Raw genomic sequence first — 17,555 nt, forward strand, 5'->3', positions numbered from 1 at the left:
TCAGTATGTTTTAGATACAATGTCTAAATCAAAAGATGTGTCTTCCTGGAATGAATTAGGAGAATTTGTCTTAAATGGACGTACGATCCCAGGGTCACATATTCTGGACTTGGTGAAAAGCATCACCGCCGCACACCGTGTTAGCAATGATCGTAGACCTCAGGGGTGGAGCGAGTTTCTAGAGGCTTTTGCTGTTTTAAACATCCCTCTTTCTACCATACCAAATAAGTTTGTCAGACAAAAAATTAATTTGTTAAAAAATAAAAAGTCTGCTGATTATGCTACACCAGTGAAAGACACTTTGCAATCGCCTGTTAAGAGTGTTGAACACCCCAGATTTCACTCCCCCGTTTTAGACAGAAGTGTTTGGTTAAACTTCTAATTGTTATATATTTTATTTTTATTTTATTTGATCTGTGTGTGATTGTGTTGTTTAATTGATTGTTTTGAATATTTTTCACATTGTTTGAAAACTGTCATTTGTTGTTTTATTATTGTTACATGTATATTTGTAAATAAACGAACCAGAGTTGAAAATCTTTTTTGAAAATCAGTGTTTTTATTCGTCAGCTTTACACTACACAGGGTTATACAATAAACATCTCTCCTTTTTGAACATGTTGTATACAAATAAACGACCTGTTCTTACAAACACACGGATACAAATGTTTCACAAAGGCTGAAACCATATTGTCATTTTTAGTTAAATTAAAACCATATTTTGACATCACTTCTTCATAATTACAGTCTAACCATGTGGTATAGAAAAAACACACAATGTTGACCGCATGTAGTTGATGTAAAATCTTGAACTTGTCTGGTAGAATACCTCAAAGTCGTGCATGTTGTTTTAAGGAAATCACTAATAATTTTAGGGAACTTGTCATAGGTAGGTGCATTTCCAAAACTGTCAAAAAAACACCCGACACGGTCTTCACTTATGTAGATAGCAAGCCAATGTTCGCCAGGAAGATCAGATGAGTGTGTATTGACAATAGCCGTCACAGGTAATTTCCATATACCATTTGTTGGTAATTGGTCACATGCTAACACACCGAGAAAATGTGTGTTAACAGCCACTTTGTCCATTACAGCAGACAGCTCCAACGTATTCATTAGTAATAATCCACTAAAACTTGTCTTCGGTTAGAGATTTCAATGATGCTGTCAAAAACAGCATACACAACCAAATTTACAGTATGCGGGAGCGGCTGTCTGAAACGGACCTCCAGTCTAATATTACCTGATTTGACCAAAGACACGTGTTGACCGCATTCTTCATCAGGTGTGAGGTTAAACGCATACAGAGTGTAGCCCTGTAGGAAATCCTGCCTATCAATTGGCAATGCCTGGTTTTTCAGATGTCTTCCAGATGCAAGCGCTAACTGGAAGAATTCGCGCACGGCGGAACCAGTGTGGAAATCGGGTTGGTGTGGATTGGCTGGAAATTGTTGGCCGTCTAAATAGACCGCAAGAAACTCCAAGTTGTAATGTTTAAACGCGAAGGGGTTTTTATTATACGCGCCTGTGAATGCATCATTATCAACCATGGCTATTATCATAGACTTGGGTAGAGTCCCCAAGAACAAATTTTCTTGGTTAGAAACACGTGTTCCAGCGGGTATGGAAAAATTTTTTAGACACACTCTGTCAATGGGGTATTTAGCCGTTGTTGACAACAATGTCTGGGCATGACCCAACCTTACAGCTGGTGACACAGATACTTTTTTGACAAATAACGATGCAGAGAGAATATTCACTTTGTATGCTAACGCGTCATGCCGCATTAGACAGAAATCATCCTTATTACGTGTCATGCGAATTTTTATATCAACACCGTTAAGCATCAATTTCTCCTGAAAAAATATGTCGCTATGAATCGGGGTCAGCAGTTCTACCACATTACTAGCGTTTGTAAATGCGGCCCTCTTTGCCAAACCGCGATTGTTCCTTGCGGGGTTTGTTTCATCCATATGCCCTGCAGTGTCCAGATAAAAGAGGCCTGCAGAGAAGACAGTTTCCAGGGTGTCCCGACCATAGTTGGCAAGACATTCTATCATGCTACGGTATGGGTAGGTACTTGAACTCTGTGATACCAGCCTGTCTCCTAGGGACACGTCGACCTGTGAAAATATTGTGGCTCCAGGATAGTTTATCAACCCCACAGCGGCTCCGTCATCAATGTCGCTTCCGTCAGGTTTTGTGATTTTAAGACGAAGGTATAATAGTGTGTTATTTAGATCCATATAATCTTCACCATGGCCGGCTATGAAAAACTCTAGTGGGGCAGTGTCGGATATTGCTGACAGCGGCGGAATTTCGACATAAGTGTTTTTCTCAATAGCGGTTTGTGTTAAAGGTACTGTAAACAAGTCCAGTTCTGATTTAATACACTCCTCAGACATGCGATGAAGTAGAGCCATGATCAGAAAATGGTTTTAATAGGTTTCCTACAGGTCGAGGTTGTTGTCTGCTTCCCCTTACGCTTTCTTTTTGACACTGTGTTTTTTCATCTCAAGCTTGGTTTTCTTAGCAGGACGGCCACGCCTCTTACCAGGGGGTCGTTTCACAGATTTTCGAGCCATCACCAACATACCCGACCCATCTTGATTGTGTGCCATCATACGCGTCAGACCGTTACTGACAACATCGCTTACAATGTTTTTAGCAGCTGTTTTTAGATGTGGTTTGGCTATATTAAAACCCTTCTTGAACAACGGTATAGCCATTCTGAATAAATTTCTAAAAATCCCACCAAATCCCGCACCATACATTGTTGGGCTACCTGTATAGCCGGGCATGTGGCCTCCGGCCTGACTTTGATAGTAAGAAACGTAACGTTCAGGATCCATGGCCTGTCTGTTGAAAGATTCCATTTTCAAAACCTAATTCCTTGTTTTACAGGTCTAAAGTGTAGCTTTACAACCACTTTCCCATAAGAAAAATTTACGTGCTGGTTCTGATCGGTTTTCACTTCTATAGCGATATCGTTTATCTGTGATTTTGTTGTCGACACGTAGTGTGGCTTACTGTATCTAACTGTGACAATATCATGGTTGTTCCCTGATATATGTACACATCTTAACAGAGGTACAAAACTGTCACCAATTAATTGGTAATCAACAATGTCTGTGTAAACAAACATTGAGTAGAAACCACCATAGATGTCGACAGGGTGTGGCGCGTACTCTTTTTGTACGACATCCGGGTCATTTGTTTTAACTACACACTCTAGTATCACACCCGGTTTAAAACCCAAGATGATGGCTAGTTTACCATTAAATATCAAACCGATATCAGATAACGTCTTAATAAATAACCTGTGACTTATTTGGTCATAAACAAGACCTATTGAATGGTCTGCTAGATGGATATTAATCTCAGCAACTAATGCCGGTATATGGTTATAATACCCTGTAGGTAGTGTTATTTGTGTTGTTTTGCCAGATTTTTTATCAATTACGCTAAATGTGGCATCTAGCTCACAAAAGGTTGTCCACGTTCGTGGGTATTGAAACTCTATCACCCCTACTTCCCAGTCACCTTTTAGATCGATTGGTTTCGCTAGTTTTGTTCTATAATTAGAAATTTGATTATCGGGGTATACCGACATAGACGAATTGCTCGGCAGTGTGACGCAAAAACCATTGTCCCCCATATTTGTCCTTTGATGTAAATGAACTAGTTCACAAAGTACAACACCTTTTAAGGCCTTTGTATGTCCACAACATCATTTTCAGGAACCCAGCTGTTAAATTTTGACGGCCAACCTAACCATTTCACTAAAACCATTGTTTTTTTACCCTGTTTTTTTTTATCCAAAATCTTTTCAACTTTGAATGCTTTTTCTGTAGACATGCGTATTTTTTGCAACTCTTCTTCATAGAAACGGCCGTGTATAATGTCACCGTCATAATCTTTCAATTTATAAACGGGTGGTTGTCGTCGGATACATTCTGATATAGTGAAAAACTCCTGTGTATAGTTCTCCTCATACCCCTTTGTAAACGGACCCCTGACTTTAGAAATACGCACAACGTCACCAGTCTTGTACTTAAATATGGTTTTCTTGTCTAATTTGTTTCTCACACCATACAGCGTTTTAAACACGCTTTCGTCACATCAGCTGGCTTGGTTTTGATACTACGGTGGTAACTATTATTGTAACCGCTCATAATATCTTGTAAAACATCAATGTACCTTTTGGAGTTTACAGCTGTTAGATAACGCCACATACGACTTTTTAGCGTTCAATTAAACCGCTCTATGACACTGGCTTTTAGCTCACTACCTGTAGCAAAATGTGTGATTTTGTTTTTTGATACTAAATTTTGAAAATGTTTGTTGAAAAACTCTTTACCCCTGTCAGTCTGTAACTTTTGAGGAACTCTGCCTTCTTCTAATATGTTCGCAAATGCCTTTGAGACTTCTATACCAGACTTATTTTTTAACAGTCGAGCCCACGCATATTTGCTGAACACGTCAATACATGTCAACATATATTTATATCCGTCATTTTCCCTAGAATATGCACTCATATCAACAAGATCAGCTTGGAATTGAGCGTCAATGCCATATACTATAACCCGGTTTCTTTTGTAATTATGTCGTATGGGTTTGTGGAGTGTGTATGCATCCTCTTCAGATAACCAGTCTGAAACCTGTTGATCAGACAGACACAATCCTGTATTCTCTAAAACACCCCGTTTCAAACGATTTTTACCGCCTAATGAACCAGAATTAGACAGCGTGTAATATACCGTTCTCATAAGATTTGATGTGTCGATAGATGACATTGTTGAAAATAATGACCCCAGATTTGTTTATTTGACTGTTTTATTCACAATGCATCGATGAAATCTAAAAAGTTTGCACACACATCTACATTTTTCTCAACTAGATATTCAACAAATGTTTCAATCACTTTACAAACATCAATTGGTTTCTTTGTTGAAAGTTTTATCACAAAAATGTCTATTATATATGTACATAGACAAAGCACATAACCAATTTTTACCACATTTTCACTCTTAGGCATGAGAGACAGTAATTTACTAATAGTCACAAGGGTTGTTTCGTCAGAATCTATACATAACTGTGTCAAATGACACCAATCATGCGATGTTGATTTAACAATATTCATTTGGTTCTTGAAATTTTGTAAACGTTTAACATTGACATCATACACACTATTAATGAGTGTAAAATCATCCACACTATCGTCAATACATTTATACAACAAACGTGTCAATTCGCAGTTCACACGGTGTTTCAGCACACGCTTTGACAGACTTTGGTGTCCGCAAACTATCCCCATTTTCACTTAAACAGCTCTGCAAGTCTTTGAATCACCTTCCCAACAGTCAACGGCATCGCTGACAAACTGTTCAGAGGTTTGATCAATCAGACTTTCTCTTAGTTCCTGCAGCTTTTCCACAACGTACGGCTCGCATTGTAATTCACAGACGACTGTTTCAACACATCCTTGAATTTTTAGAAGGGGTAGTTCTATTCCAAAACACTTTAGAAGCCCAGCTATGGCATGTTTTAAGGCGGGCGTGAACAATGTCCTTGTTATATCTTTATAGTATTTTTCAAAAAAGAAGATATCAGGTTCAAACAGACACGAATGTCGAAGTTGACTAGGGTGATCCACTTCACAACCAAGACATGTTTCCTTCAGCTTGTTGTTTATGATGTGTTGTAGGATTACAACGACAGTGGACTTTATCAGTTTTAGCGCCGTAGAGCTTACTTGCCCGTCCACCACATCAATCGGAGCAGATATAGCGTTGTCTTCAGGAGCTTCAGCGATTGTCAGTTGTCTAGCCATCAACGTTGCCAAATCATCCACCGGGTCTTGTCGAAAAACATGCGGGTTCGCAATGTCCACACAACTGAGATCATCACCATATTGACCCAACAAACTGTTGTCTGATACCGCTTTGGCAATCGCCGTCGATTCACCATAGCTGTAGTTTACAACCCCATGACCCGTGTCAATCGGCGTATATTCAATGTCCGACAGTCGATAATTTTCACACCACATAGGTCCACGGGTGTCGGGATGGTCTGCTGGAAGAATGTCCTCAAACATGATGGCTTGCGTGTTGTTCGTGTCTTGACTTCGTGTGGTTTCAGTGTCGGCTTATGTTTCTTTTAACAGACATCACTGGAAGGCGTTGATCCACTTTTGACCATCCCACAAACGTCATAAGCCCGAGAATCAAACAGGTTAATTTTAACATCCCTAAAATATTCGCGAGGGCTGCTACCAAATGCTTTACCACGCCGTTTCTTCCTTGGCGCAAAAGCAACGTTGGTTTCAGAACTAATAGTTGGTGTAACTGTAGATTCTCTTAAAAGAGACTGATTTACACACACTGTAGACATTTTAAAAAGCGTTTAGCCATAGAAATCCACCAGGGTCATTTTAAATAACACATGCAAGCACAACCCACGCCAAACATGTTGGGGGGGTGTGAGGGTGTCAGGGGGTGGGGTGTAGGTGTGAGGGGAAGCCCATATAAGGACATCCTGTACTGACCTGTCACCTGGGTCATAAATCAGGGGTCATAAATCAAGGGGTCATAAATCATTCACAGAGGTGTTTGACAGAAGGTGTAGGATATATACTACTTACATCATAGTGTCTTGCAGCCATGAAATGACCAAGTGAACATAGTTAATGTTATAATTTACTGGACCAAAAAAGCTCAGCTGCCTTTCTAAAAATTTCCATGACCAGATACGGAGTAAAATGAGAGGAAATATTGGCCTTGTGTTTGAAAGGGGGAGGCAGTTTAGAAGCAGTTCACCTTGCAGCTCAGCAGTGGAGACACACAGGAGTTATTCATGTTATTCATTCATAAACATGAATACTCTCTGTATTTTCCTGTTTTAAAGTGCTGAAATAACGGCAAAGTCCAATGATATCAATGTAGATATTGAGGTAGATATAGTTCAGTCTTAAAAAAAAAAAAAGAAAAAAAATTTACTGAGAAAACAAACCTGTTTGTCTCTCGTAGATACTGATCTGAGGTAAATGCACCATGGTGTCCGTGCTTACTCAGGATGAAACAGAATAAATTAGCATCTATTTCAGTTTATTCGTAAATTTTTTTATGAGTGCTCGATCTTCTGTTCAGAAACCTGTGTAGTAATGTACTGAATCTATTTCACAATAGCAGTTATGATTTAAATGCTCAAATTTTATTTTGATGATCAGATTTAATCTGTTTTTAACAATTTTTATATTATATGTGCATTTTGTGTTACATGAGGTTGCAGAAAAGAGAAACATGACAGACAATAAGGAGTGTGTAGTGGAGTATGGATCGAATAAAGAAATGAAAAGTTCTGAATGAAAGACTCTCCACTCTGAATAAGATGAGTCAAGATGGCACTGATTATCGTCTGCAAATCACACAGATGTCACAAAGAAATGACCTTGCACTGAATTCCTGAAAACCCGATCCGAACCAAACGAATAACATGGACCAACAGCGACCCCAAGTGGACATTTGCGAAATCATGTTTTGCCCTGCTGCCATCTAAATACATAATGGACTTAATCGAGTATTTATAAATATGTTTATGCAATATGTATGAATGTTACTCTCTGTTGTTCTCAAGTGAATGTCTACTAACTAATGAAGTGATGTGTATTACTGTTTCAATCATGAAGGAAATTTTCTGTCTCTGATTAGGAAAACAAATTAGTTTCTAACTTCTAGCATAATATTGTAGTGGGATGTAACCGTAAAATACCCAAGATATATATACATAGATATTTGATATTAATAATCTAGGACACTCATTGTGCTATACCACAAGCATGTATAAGTAATTTTTAAGTTATTCAGTTTCATGTGTATACTTTTTTCACGTGATTCTTTTCTCTCTCTCTGAAACGTGAAACAAGTCACGTGAGCCTCAGACCCAGGATCCAATCAAAGGAAGGAGACTTCCCAAATGGGCGTGACCGCGCCACATCTGAAAAGGGAATGCCCTACTCCGCTCCCTCTTTTCCTGTGCTTCTTCTGCGACCCTCTTCTCTTTTCCGCTACGCTCCTCACGTCCCTCTCTTCACTTCAAGTGCGACGCTCTTCCTTCTTCCTTACACCGACGAAATGACTCGTCAAAGACTCTAACGAAGGACCTCACTCAACTTCCAAGGGACGCCTTGTGCTAGTTAGCAGTGTGATACAGAAACTACAAAGTAATGCCTAGTAATTCTCAGTGATCTTTTTCTTTGTTTATTTGTGTTCATGTTTTATCGCCCAATCCAAGTTTAATCTCACGACTGATCAAAGCAGGTGAAACTTATTTTGGCCAGAATAAGATATCACCCCTGAGATTAGTTGATAGCGGATATGTTAGCATTATACTCTGACTTCTGAGGGCATTGCTTCTGGGGACTTGAGTAACGAGCGAACGACTCTTAGACCCCCCCCTCACTCAGGGGACAATCCAGCCAGTCCAGCAGTTCTCCGTGAAGGGAATCCCCCGACTGACGTCACACCGTCTAAGGCCAAGAGTGTCTGACTCACCCTGGAAGGAATTCCCTCCCTAACGAGCCTACCTTCAGTGACACGGGGAGGACAAGAAGCAAAGACCCGGAGAACAGAGATTGAATTGTTGGACCCAACGGCTTGGTGATAACGGCAAAAAGAGTAAGCAAGCAAAATTTACTCACTTTTCAGAAGCTGATGCCTAATTATGTCTCTTGATAAATTTATACATTAATTAAATCCCATTTAGCAACACATTAGTCAAGTCATATCGCCTAGCCTATCTTTAAATTCGAACCGGTTTGACCTACGTTGATCCAGTGAGAATTTCTAGGATCGTGCTATGTTTAATAAATATTCTCTTTTATCTTAATAAAATATTTCCATTATTTGAAATAACAGTGTGTGGAGTCTGTTCATTAAGAGTCTGAAAATCCTGAAGAACTCACGTAGCGATGACAGTATTCACTCTCTAACTACTTGTTAATGTTTTTGTCATTTAAGTCAATTTTAACAATAACAATTATTATCATTAGTCAAAACGTCATTAATCAGAATGAGTTTGAATAAGGTCAAATGCTACAAATACAATATATAAATATATATATATATTATATATTTATATATAAACACTGCATACACTACAAGTGTGAGAGATGTTCCTGTTGCATTAATGAATTTAATAAATTTAAAAGTTAAAAGACTATATGTTTAAATATTAGGAAAGGGAACATTAATTAAATATGAGGGCTATTCAGCAACGTTCATATGCGTAGTATTCGGCACATGTGGAGTCCCAAAGCCGAATAACATACTCTAGCTGCATTTGAGTAGTGAACAACGTCCAGTGCACTGAGTTGTCACTCAAATACTCATTAGCCAATGGGAAGGTACCCCTGAGAAAACCCAACCACAGAACTTGTGCGGCTTTTAAACAAAACTCAGAGAACTCATGCACAAAACAGAGAGCATGCGCAGAACTCAGAGCTCATGCGCAAAAGTCATGGAACATAAACGTCAGAGCTGGATATTTTGTTTGCAAGTTATATGTTTTATGTTTGAGATGATTTTCTTTGATGCAATTCTTTTTGGCACAAATCTAATTCCATATCTCTCCACTGTTTTGAAACTGTATTATAGTTCCAATTTTAAATGATTGATGTCAATATTATAGATTGTTCCTTAATTATTTCTTTGTATTTATCAGTTCATATAAAGCATTGTTCCAGTCAATTTTTGACTTACAAGTAGTCAGTGTGCAAGGGGTGCCTGTAGCTTCTTATTCCTTCTTTATTAATGACTAAATTACTCGCTTGTGAAAAAGTTGCACTGTACAGCTGAAGTTTAAAGAGCAATGCCAATGAAATTACTGAAGAATCTGAAACTGTCACTAAAATTTTTAATAGCTTTCTTGGCAAGGAATATTTCAACCAAAAACACTTATTTATGTAGTGGATATATATATATATATATATATATATATATATATATATATATATATATATATATATATATATATATAGGCAAAATAAATAGATAAAACTATAAAAATGAAGCTTTAATTTGTTAACTTGACTGTTGATGTTGGACCTGTAACACATATATATGTGGGTATATGTGTTATGTACTGACGGATATAAACAAAAAGTGTTTTTTTTTTTTTTTGGATTTTTTGGAGTGCATAAAAACTAGTGATGCTTCATATATTGGTGGTATCATGCTCTGGCCCAGTCCTACCTGTTCCCACCATGTGCTTACTTAGCACATGGCTCTGTTTATTATTGTTCCTGTCTCCGCCCTTGTCCCACCTTAGCTCCACCCTCTCGTTGTCTGTCCCAGGTGTTCCTTGTCTGTGGTGTGCATTTAAGTTCCCTTGTCTCTGTGCCTGTTTGTTGGACATTCGGTTCACGCTCTCTAGTCTGTTTGTTTTGTCCTTGATTCGCGTCTCTTCCCTTTGTTTGTCAGTCTGTATGTTTGTCCCTTCCTTGTGCTTCTCTCATTGTCTGTCAGTACCATTTAGTCCATTTAGCTCTCTGTGTTCTCGTTTAGTCTGTTTAGCTCTTTGTTCTAGTTTAGCCTGTTTAGATCCCTTTGTCTAGGACTCGGGTTAGCTCCCCCTGTCTAGGTCTCTGTTAGCTCCCTGTGTATTGTCTTTCTGTCAAAGTCTCTCTGTCCATATTTCTCTGTTTTGTTATCTTTTGTTTCTATAAATAAAGTCACTGTGTTATAGCGTGTGCATCCGCCTCCTTCACTCAACCCATTCCTGACAGGTGGCCGATATATTATTTGCCAATATGTGGATTTGTTTAGTTATTGTTATTGTCGGTCTGATATTGAAATTTTAACCAATATTACAACCGATAACTTGGCGCCTTTACAAATACAAAACTATCTCTGCCATGTGGATGTTTTTCACAGTTTCTGCAGACAACAGTTTCTGGGATTAAATTTCTCTGTGGTGAAAAATTATTTCAAATATCAGCAATGCTCAATATCCACACACATATATTGTGTAAATACACAACACACACAGCAGGTTAAAAGACAGAAAGATACTCTCAACTTTTGTGTCTTTCCTTGGCGGTGGTGTGTCTCTCCGCAGACACATTTTAAATTGTAAATACATTTTTATTACAAAATACCCGGAGAGAGTTTTACCCAATTCTTGGTGTCTATTCTCTCTCCCCCAGCTCTTTTCTTTCTCCTTTATATATGGTTATTTTTCTTCCATTATTTCAGATTATTTCAAATATTCCATTATTTCTCTATCTTCCAATTATGGTAAAACATATGGTTTTTATTTATATTATCTAATGCTTTAGGACTGAGAGAGAAAGAGTGAGGGGTATTCTGACCTCTCACCTCTAGGAGAGAAACTTAAACCTTAACATTCCATTCCCATGGACAAAAAACCATATGGAGTTTCAGACATTCAGAAACTTATGCATATATGGACAATAAAATATACTTCACAACCACCACAGTGCAGGAGCCCTTCTGAAATAAAGCACGTGAAAGTAGATTATTAATAGTCATTCAACCTCTGAATTTATTCTCTTTCTCAACTGCTTTATACCGCACTCTCCCTCATAATCCAAAACAAATCCGGTGCTGCACTATAAACTTGATTCCAAAAGAGTTGGGACACTAAACAAATTGTGAATAAAAACTGAATGCAATGATGTGGAGGTGCCAACATCTAACATTTTATTCAGAATAGAACACAAATTACAGATCAAAAGTTTAAACTGAGAGAATGTATCATTTTAAGGGAAAAATGTTGTTTTAAAATTTCATGGCGTCAACAAATCCCAAAAAAGTTGGGACAAGGCCATTTTTTACCACTGTGTGGCATTCCCCCTTCTTCTTACAACACTCAACAGACGTCTGGGGACAGAGGAGACCACTTTCTCAAGTTTAGAAATAGGAATGCTCTCCCATTCATGTCTAATACAGGCCTCTAACTGTTCAATCGTCTTGGGCCTTCTTTGTCGCACCTTCCTCTTTATGATGCGCCAAATGTTCTCTGTAGGTGAAAGATCTGGACCGCAGGCTGGCCATTTCAGTACCCGAATCCTTCTCCTACGTAGGCATGATGTTGTGATTGCTGCAGAATTTAGTCTGACATTATCCTGTTGAAAAATGCAGGGTCTTCCCTGAAAGAGATGACGTCTAGATGGGAGCATATGTTGTTCTACAACCTGAACATAGTTCTCTGCATTAATGGTGCCTTTCCAGACATGCAAGCTGCCCATGGCACAAGCACTCATGCAACCCCATACCATCAGTGATGCAGGCTTCTGAACGGAGCGTTGATAACAACTTGGGTTATCCTTGTCCTCTCTGGTCCAGATGACATAGCGTCCATGGTGTTCCATAAAGAACTTAAAATCATGACTCATCTGACCTCAGAACAGTCTTCCATTTTGCCACACTCCATTTTAAAAGACCCCTGACCCAGTGCAAACGTCTGAGCTTGTGGAGCTTGCTTAGAAATGGCTTCCTCTTTGCACTGTAGAGTTTCAGCTGGCAACAGCGGATGGCACGGTGGATTGTGTTCACTGACAATGCTTTCTGGAAGTAATCCTGAGCCCATTCTGTTATTTCCTTGACAGTGGCATTCCTGTTTGAGGTGCTGTGACGTTTAAGGGCCCGGAGATCACGAGTATCCAGTAGAGTTTTACAGCATTGACCCTTACGCACAGCAATTGTTCCAGATTTTCTGAATCTTTTGATGATATTATGCACGGTTGATGATGATAACTTAAAAGTCTTTGCTATTTTACGCTGGGTAACACCATTCTGGCATTGCTGCACTATCTTTCTGCACAACAATGGTGGAATTGGTGATCCTCTTACCATCTTGGCTTCAGAGAGACACTGACACTCTGAGAAGCTCTTTTTATACCCAATCATATTGTCAATTGACCTAATTAGTGTTAATTGGTTTTCCAGCTGTTCGTTATATGCTCAATTTCATTTTTCCAGCCACTTATTGCTACTTGTCCCAACTTTTTTGGGATTTGTTGAGACTGTGAAATTTTGAATCAACATATTTTTCCTTTAAAATGTTACATTTACTCAGATTAAACTTTTTAATCTGTCATGTTCTATTACAAATAAAACATTGACATTTGCCATCTCCACATCATTGCATTCAGTTTTTATTCACAATTTGTTTAGTGTACCAACATTTTTGGAATCCCGTTTGTAATTAGTGCCCCTCTAGAAACCAATTATGCAGAACCAGCAGTAAATCTTTGATTAAAATATAAATAAACTGCAACTAATATACTTAAAAGATACAATTAAAAAAGTTCAGAAAAGTACAAATATTGAAGAAAAGGCTTGTCGTATTCCAACCTACGATAAAAATAATGTATTTTGCTTTAATCCAATGTGAATTTGCTTTCATCTGCAAAAAATAAAATAAAATAAAATAAAATTATCGGTATTGGCTACTCCAAAGTGCTAATTATCGTAAAAATTCAAAATCGGTGCATCCCTAATAAAAATAGTGCCACACCTCGCATAAACCTTATAACGAGTAATATCAAAACCATTATTTTATTGCTCACTTCTAACCTCAGTAGAGTGCCCCATCTAGAATAAACTGGACAAAACCCAATGGGCACACAACGTTGATGTGTCATCTTTTTAGGTTGGATTCTGGTTGTGAGGTCACATAACCCATTCATTAATTCTTTATCTGCATCTGCTTATCCAGTTCAGGGTCATGGTGGGTCTGGAGCCCACATGGAATCATTGGGCGCAAGGCAGGAATACACCCTGGAGGGGGCGCCAGTCCTTCACAGAGCAACACATACACATTCACTCACTCACTCACACACTCACACCTATGGACACTTTTGAGTAGCAATCCACCTACCAATGTGTGTTTTTGGACCAGAGCACCCGGAGGATGTTCTCTCAATGTGAATTTGTCAAGTTTTTCTAACGTTCTCAGAACGTTTTTTGAAGTTACAAAAATGTTCTGGGAACATTACCTCAAACTTATTTACACCAATAATTTAACGTTGTCTTGGAACAAGCTTAGAATGTTGCAAAATTGTGTTCTTAGAACATTCCAATAATTTTGTTTGTTGGAAAGGTTGCACTGGAATGTTCCCTCAAGGTGAATTTTTCCATTTTTTTTTTACATTCTCAGAATATTTTTCTTAAGTCTGCTTTGGAAATGTTCCCTGAAAGTGAAAAGTCAATTTTTCTTAATGTTTCCAGTACATCCTTCCCCTTTAGATTTATGTTTAGTTTATGACTGTACACAGGAGTAATGTCCGCTTGCCTGTGAATCTCAGAAAAATAATAACGTAATGTCAGTGTGAATCTGCACACCAGCATGTCAGATCTGTTTCTCCTCCAGCCCAGGTCTGCATGCTCTTCAGCAGTTTTACTCTTTCAGAAATGAAATGAAATTAATCTACATTATAACATAGAAATAATGAGACCTGTCCTATTTATTTTACTAACAAATTAAGGAAAGTTCTTTATTAGACTTTAATAGATTAAATTATTAACTGTTTTCCTGTATTTAAGTACACCACACATTCTCATTCTTAGCCCTGCAGTCCCCTTGTTCTGTATATTTTAGTATTTTCATTTTTTACTTTTGATTGTTAATTAAATGATTTGCACCAGGCATCAAGTATGTCAGAGAAAATACAAGAGTATGCATAGGAGATTGCTGGAAACCACATAAATACCAAAATACTTCACAAAGATATATTACTCTGACTGGAGAATTATTACAAAATGTTGTAAAACATGAAACTTTAAATTATTATTTAATTATGATTAACTTCAGTGACAATGCCATCCAGCACTGGAAAACTTGATTTAAATAAACACATTATTACATTACATCATCGTTGAGTGGTCTCTGTCCACTTATTCAGGCATGACGTGGCTTCAGCAAAAATACAAAAATAAATTGGTTAGTAACTTATTAATGTTTATTTAAATGTAATTCATTCAGTAAAGTTAATATGTAGCAAAAATTCTTTATTACACTTGAAACACACACAAAATCTCAAACATTCAAAATAATAAGCATTATTTGTATGATAAAATGACCCCTAAATCATCATTATCCTCATGAAAATTTAAATTCTTAAATCTTTCATAGCATCAAAAACACCACTGCAACATCCTTAGAAATAATTTAATCAATTAGGATGCAGCTTAACTGGTCAGTCACACTTACAACATTACAATGCCACAAATGCAACATTGCCACTTACATTTACATTTGCAAATGCTTCTTGGACTTTTTTTCCCAAATCAAATGAAAAATGTTTGAATTATAATTAGATCCTCCCTGCAAATGCAGGTATTTATGTAGTCTCGCCTTTCCAGATTCTCTAGGGAGAGTCTACTAACTTTCACTACTTAACATGGCCAAGGACCGCTCACTACTGCAGAAAAAGAAATTTCACTGACACACAAAAGGGCCAATCACAAGTCTGCTATTTTGGCATGATGTGTAGGAGGAGGCAGTCTTTATGATTCACATTGGGCGATTAGCACAGCAAATACAAAATGATACACGGAAGTTCATATACGCAGATTTAATAAGAGCCATTTAGAATGCAACTGGCAGAATCCTGACTGTGAGGCTAGATTAACGCACTGAAAGTATAAGACTTTATTTGTGTGCAGAGCTTCTGTGGCGGAGACTAAAATTGATTTAAAATACATGTATAACATCTCTTGAAAATGCCTAGCCTTGTTCCTTAGTTAAATCATTGACACCTATAAAATAAATGGTAAAATTCTCAAATAAAATGTTAAAATAAACTGCATGCAGAAGTATTTTTTTAATTATTAAAAAAACATTATATTTAAAACAGTTCTGTAGATTTTCTATTATTTCAATGGCCCTGGAAATTTTTATTTTACAATTTGAATGTTTTGAGACAACTGTCATAATATTGTCATTTTATTTAATAACTTACAAGTTATTAGACTGACATTCTGCCTGCTACATCAAAATGTATTTATTAGATGTACAAACGTTTTAAAGATTTTCTTGTGTAATGTATCATTGTAATTCAAAACTCAAACATTCTCCCTGGTTTTGGTTTAGACGATTTAATGATTGCAATATTAGCCACTGTTTCAGAATATGCCTTTTTAGACTGATTCATGTTTATCAACTAAATATAAGGATTATGTCTTATAATATTGCATTAATTACCTCAGCTTTGTCCTATATTGGAGAAGTAATGTCAACCCATAACCCAACCCCATAATCCAGCAGCAAGGCGAGAAATAGAACATTTGTTCATAAGACATTAAGACTGTTTATAATTAGAAGTTCTCTTAACCAGTACATTACAAAGTTACAACAACAAATAAGAACAACCCTTAGACTAGCAATAACTTGTAGTAACGTAATAAATAAATTAGTAACGTTTAGCCCTGTTAACTTGCTGTCTGTGCCCATTTATGTTTATTTATCATCATATAGTCTTGATCCCTTGTATATAAGGTGTCAGCATGTATATTTATTATAGTGCAACTAACCTTGAAAATGTGAAAGTCTGTTCTTCCAGTAAAGCAAGGAAATCTGGAAAAAAAAAAAAAAATATATATATATATATATATATATATATATATATATATATTGATGCAAAACACGTTAATGCTTGTAAAAGAACTCTCAGTACTGTTTTGACACTGTATACATACACTTTATATCAGAAACCCTTTTTACTCCACTTCTCTGGTGTACAGAGGGACTATAGCTCATCTGCTGATGCATGATAGTTTGTGATTGCCTTCTTCTAGTCACCTAGAATCAGTTTGTGATCACGCAGCTGCTACTATCCAGATGTTCTGGATTGAAAGAACGCTCTCAAACCAGCACTGACATTGATGTATTTAAAAAACCTCAGTAACCACTGTGTTACTACATTTCTTACTTAAAGAGGAAAAAGATCCTTATGTACAACTCACAGCAGTTAACTAATACATCTTTACTAACACATCTTTACTGCTTTTAACTACATTTAAATTAATAAACAAACCAATAAAGCTACTTTTGGAAAGCCTCTATAGCTAGCATGGTATTAAAAAGTGTCTCTGCCTCTTTATTTGATGAAATTGGGTCGTCCTTAAGCAGTTCATATGGTGAAGTGTGATTATAAACAGATAAAAGAACAATAATTCCAACTGTTGCTCACCAGAAGTGTCAGTAGCTGATGGAGAAACCGGCTGAAAGCGGCACCGGTCACAAATAGAACCCAGATTGGATCCGCTGGAGGAAAAACGGATAAAGACTGGCGTCGTCTGCTGTCTGGGTAATGGACCTGTAATCCTTGAGATATAAAGACAAGCAATGAGTGCTTTTTTGCCCGGCGGTGGGAACTGGTGGTGCCACCCCAGATATCAAGGTGATGTTGATAATATGTTGATTTTTAATCAGAACCATCATTATGGTTGAGGTTGAAATTTTGATATAAATACAATGTTGAATCAACGTTGGAGTTTCAACGGAATTTTGCCAGGCGCTAACGTTGGCAA

The 17,555-nt window shown here is 37.4% G+C and overlaps 1 protein-coding gene and 1 long non-coding RNA gene across 2 annotated transcripts; both read right to left on the bottom strand.

The window, feature by feature from the left end:
* Positions 1-1,115: 1,115 nt before the first annotated feature.
* Positions 1,116-2,423, bottom strand: LOC136705043 (uncharacterized protein F54H12.2-like). Its single transcript, XM_066678262.1, has one exon. It carries the CDS (start codon positions 2,421-2,423, stop codon positions 1,116-1,118), a length of 1,308 nt encoding a protein of 435 aa, XP_066534359.1.
* Positions 2,424-14,676: 12,253 nt separating this feature from the next.
* On the bottom strand, positions 14,677-17,347 carry LOC136705141 (uncharacterized). Its single transcript, XR_010804016.1, has 3 exons — positions 17,216-17,347; positions 16,557-16,599; positions 14,677-14,937 (listed from the first exon to the last, which is right to left on the bottom strand). It is a non-coding gene; the product is annotated as an uncharacterized lncRNA (long non-coding RNA).
* Between the last annotated feature and the right edge of the window lie 208 nt (positions 17,348-17,555).

The sequence above is a fragment of the Hoplias malabaricus genome, chromosome 8 (assembly GCF_029633855.1).
Source record: "Hoplias malabaricus isolate fHopMal1 chromosome 8, fHopMal1.hap1, whole genome shotgun sequence".
Lineage (NCBI taxonomy): Eukaryota > Metazoa > Chordata > Actinopteri > Characiformes > Erythrinidae > Hoplias > Hoplias malabaricus.

Coding starts and splice junctions, on each gene's coding strand:
- LOC136705043 (XM_066678262.1), bottom strand. CDS start 2,423: ATGGCTCTACTTCATCGCATGTCTGAGGAGTGTATTAAATCAGAACTG.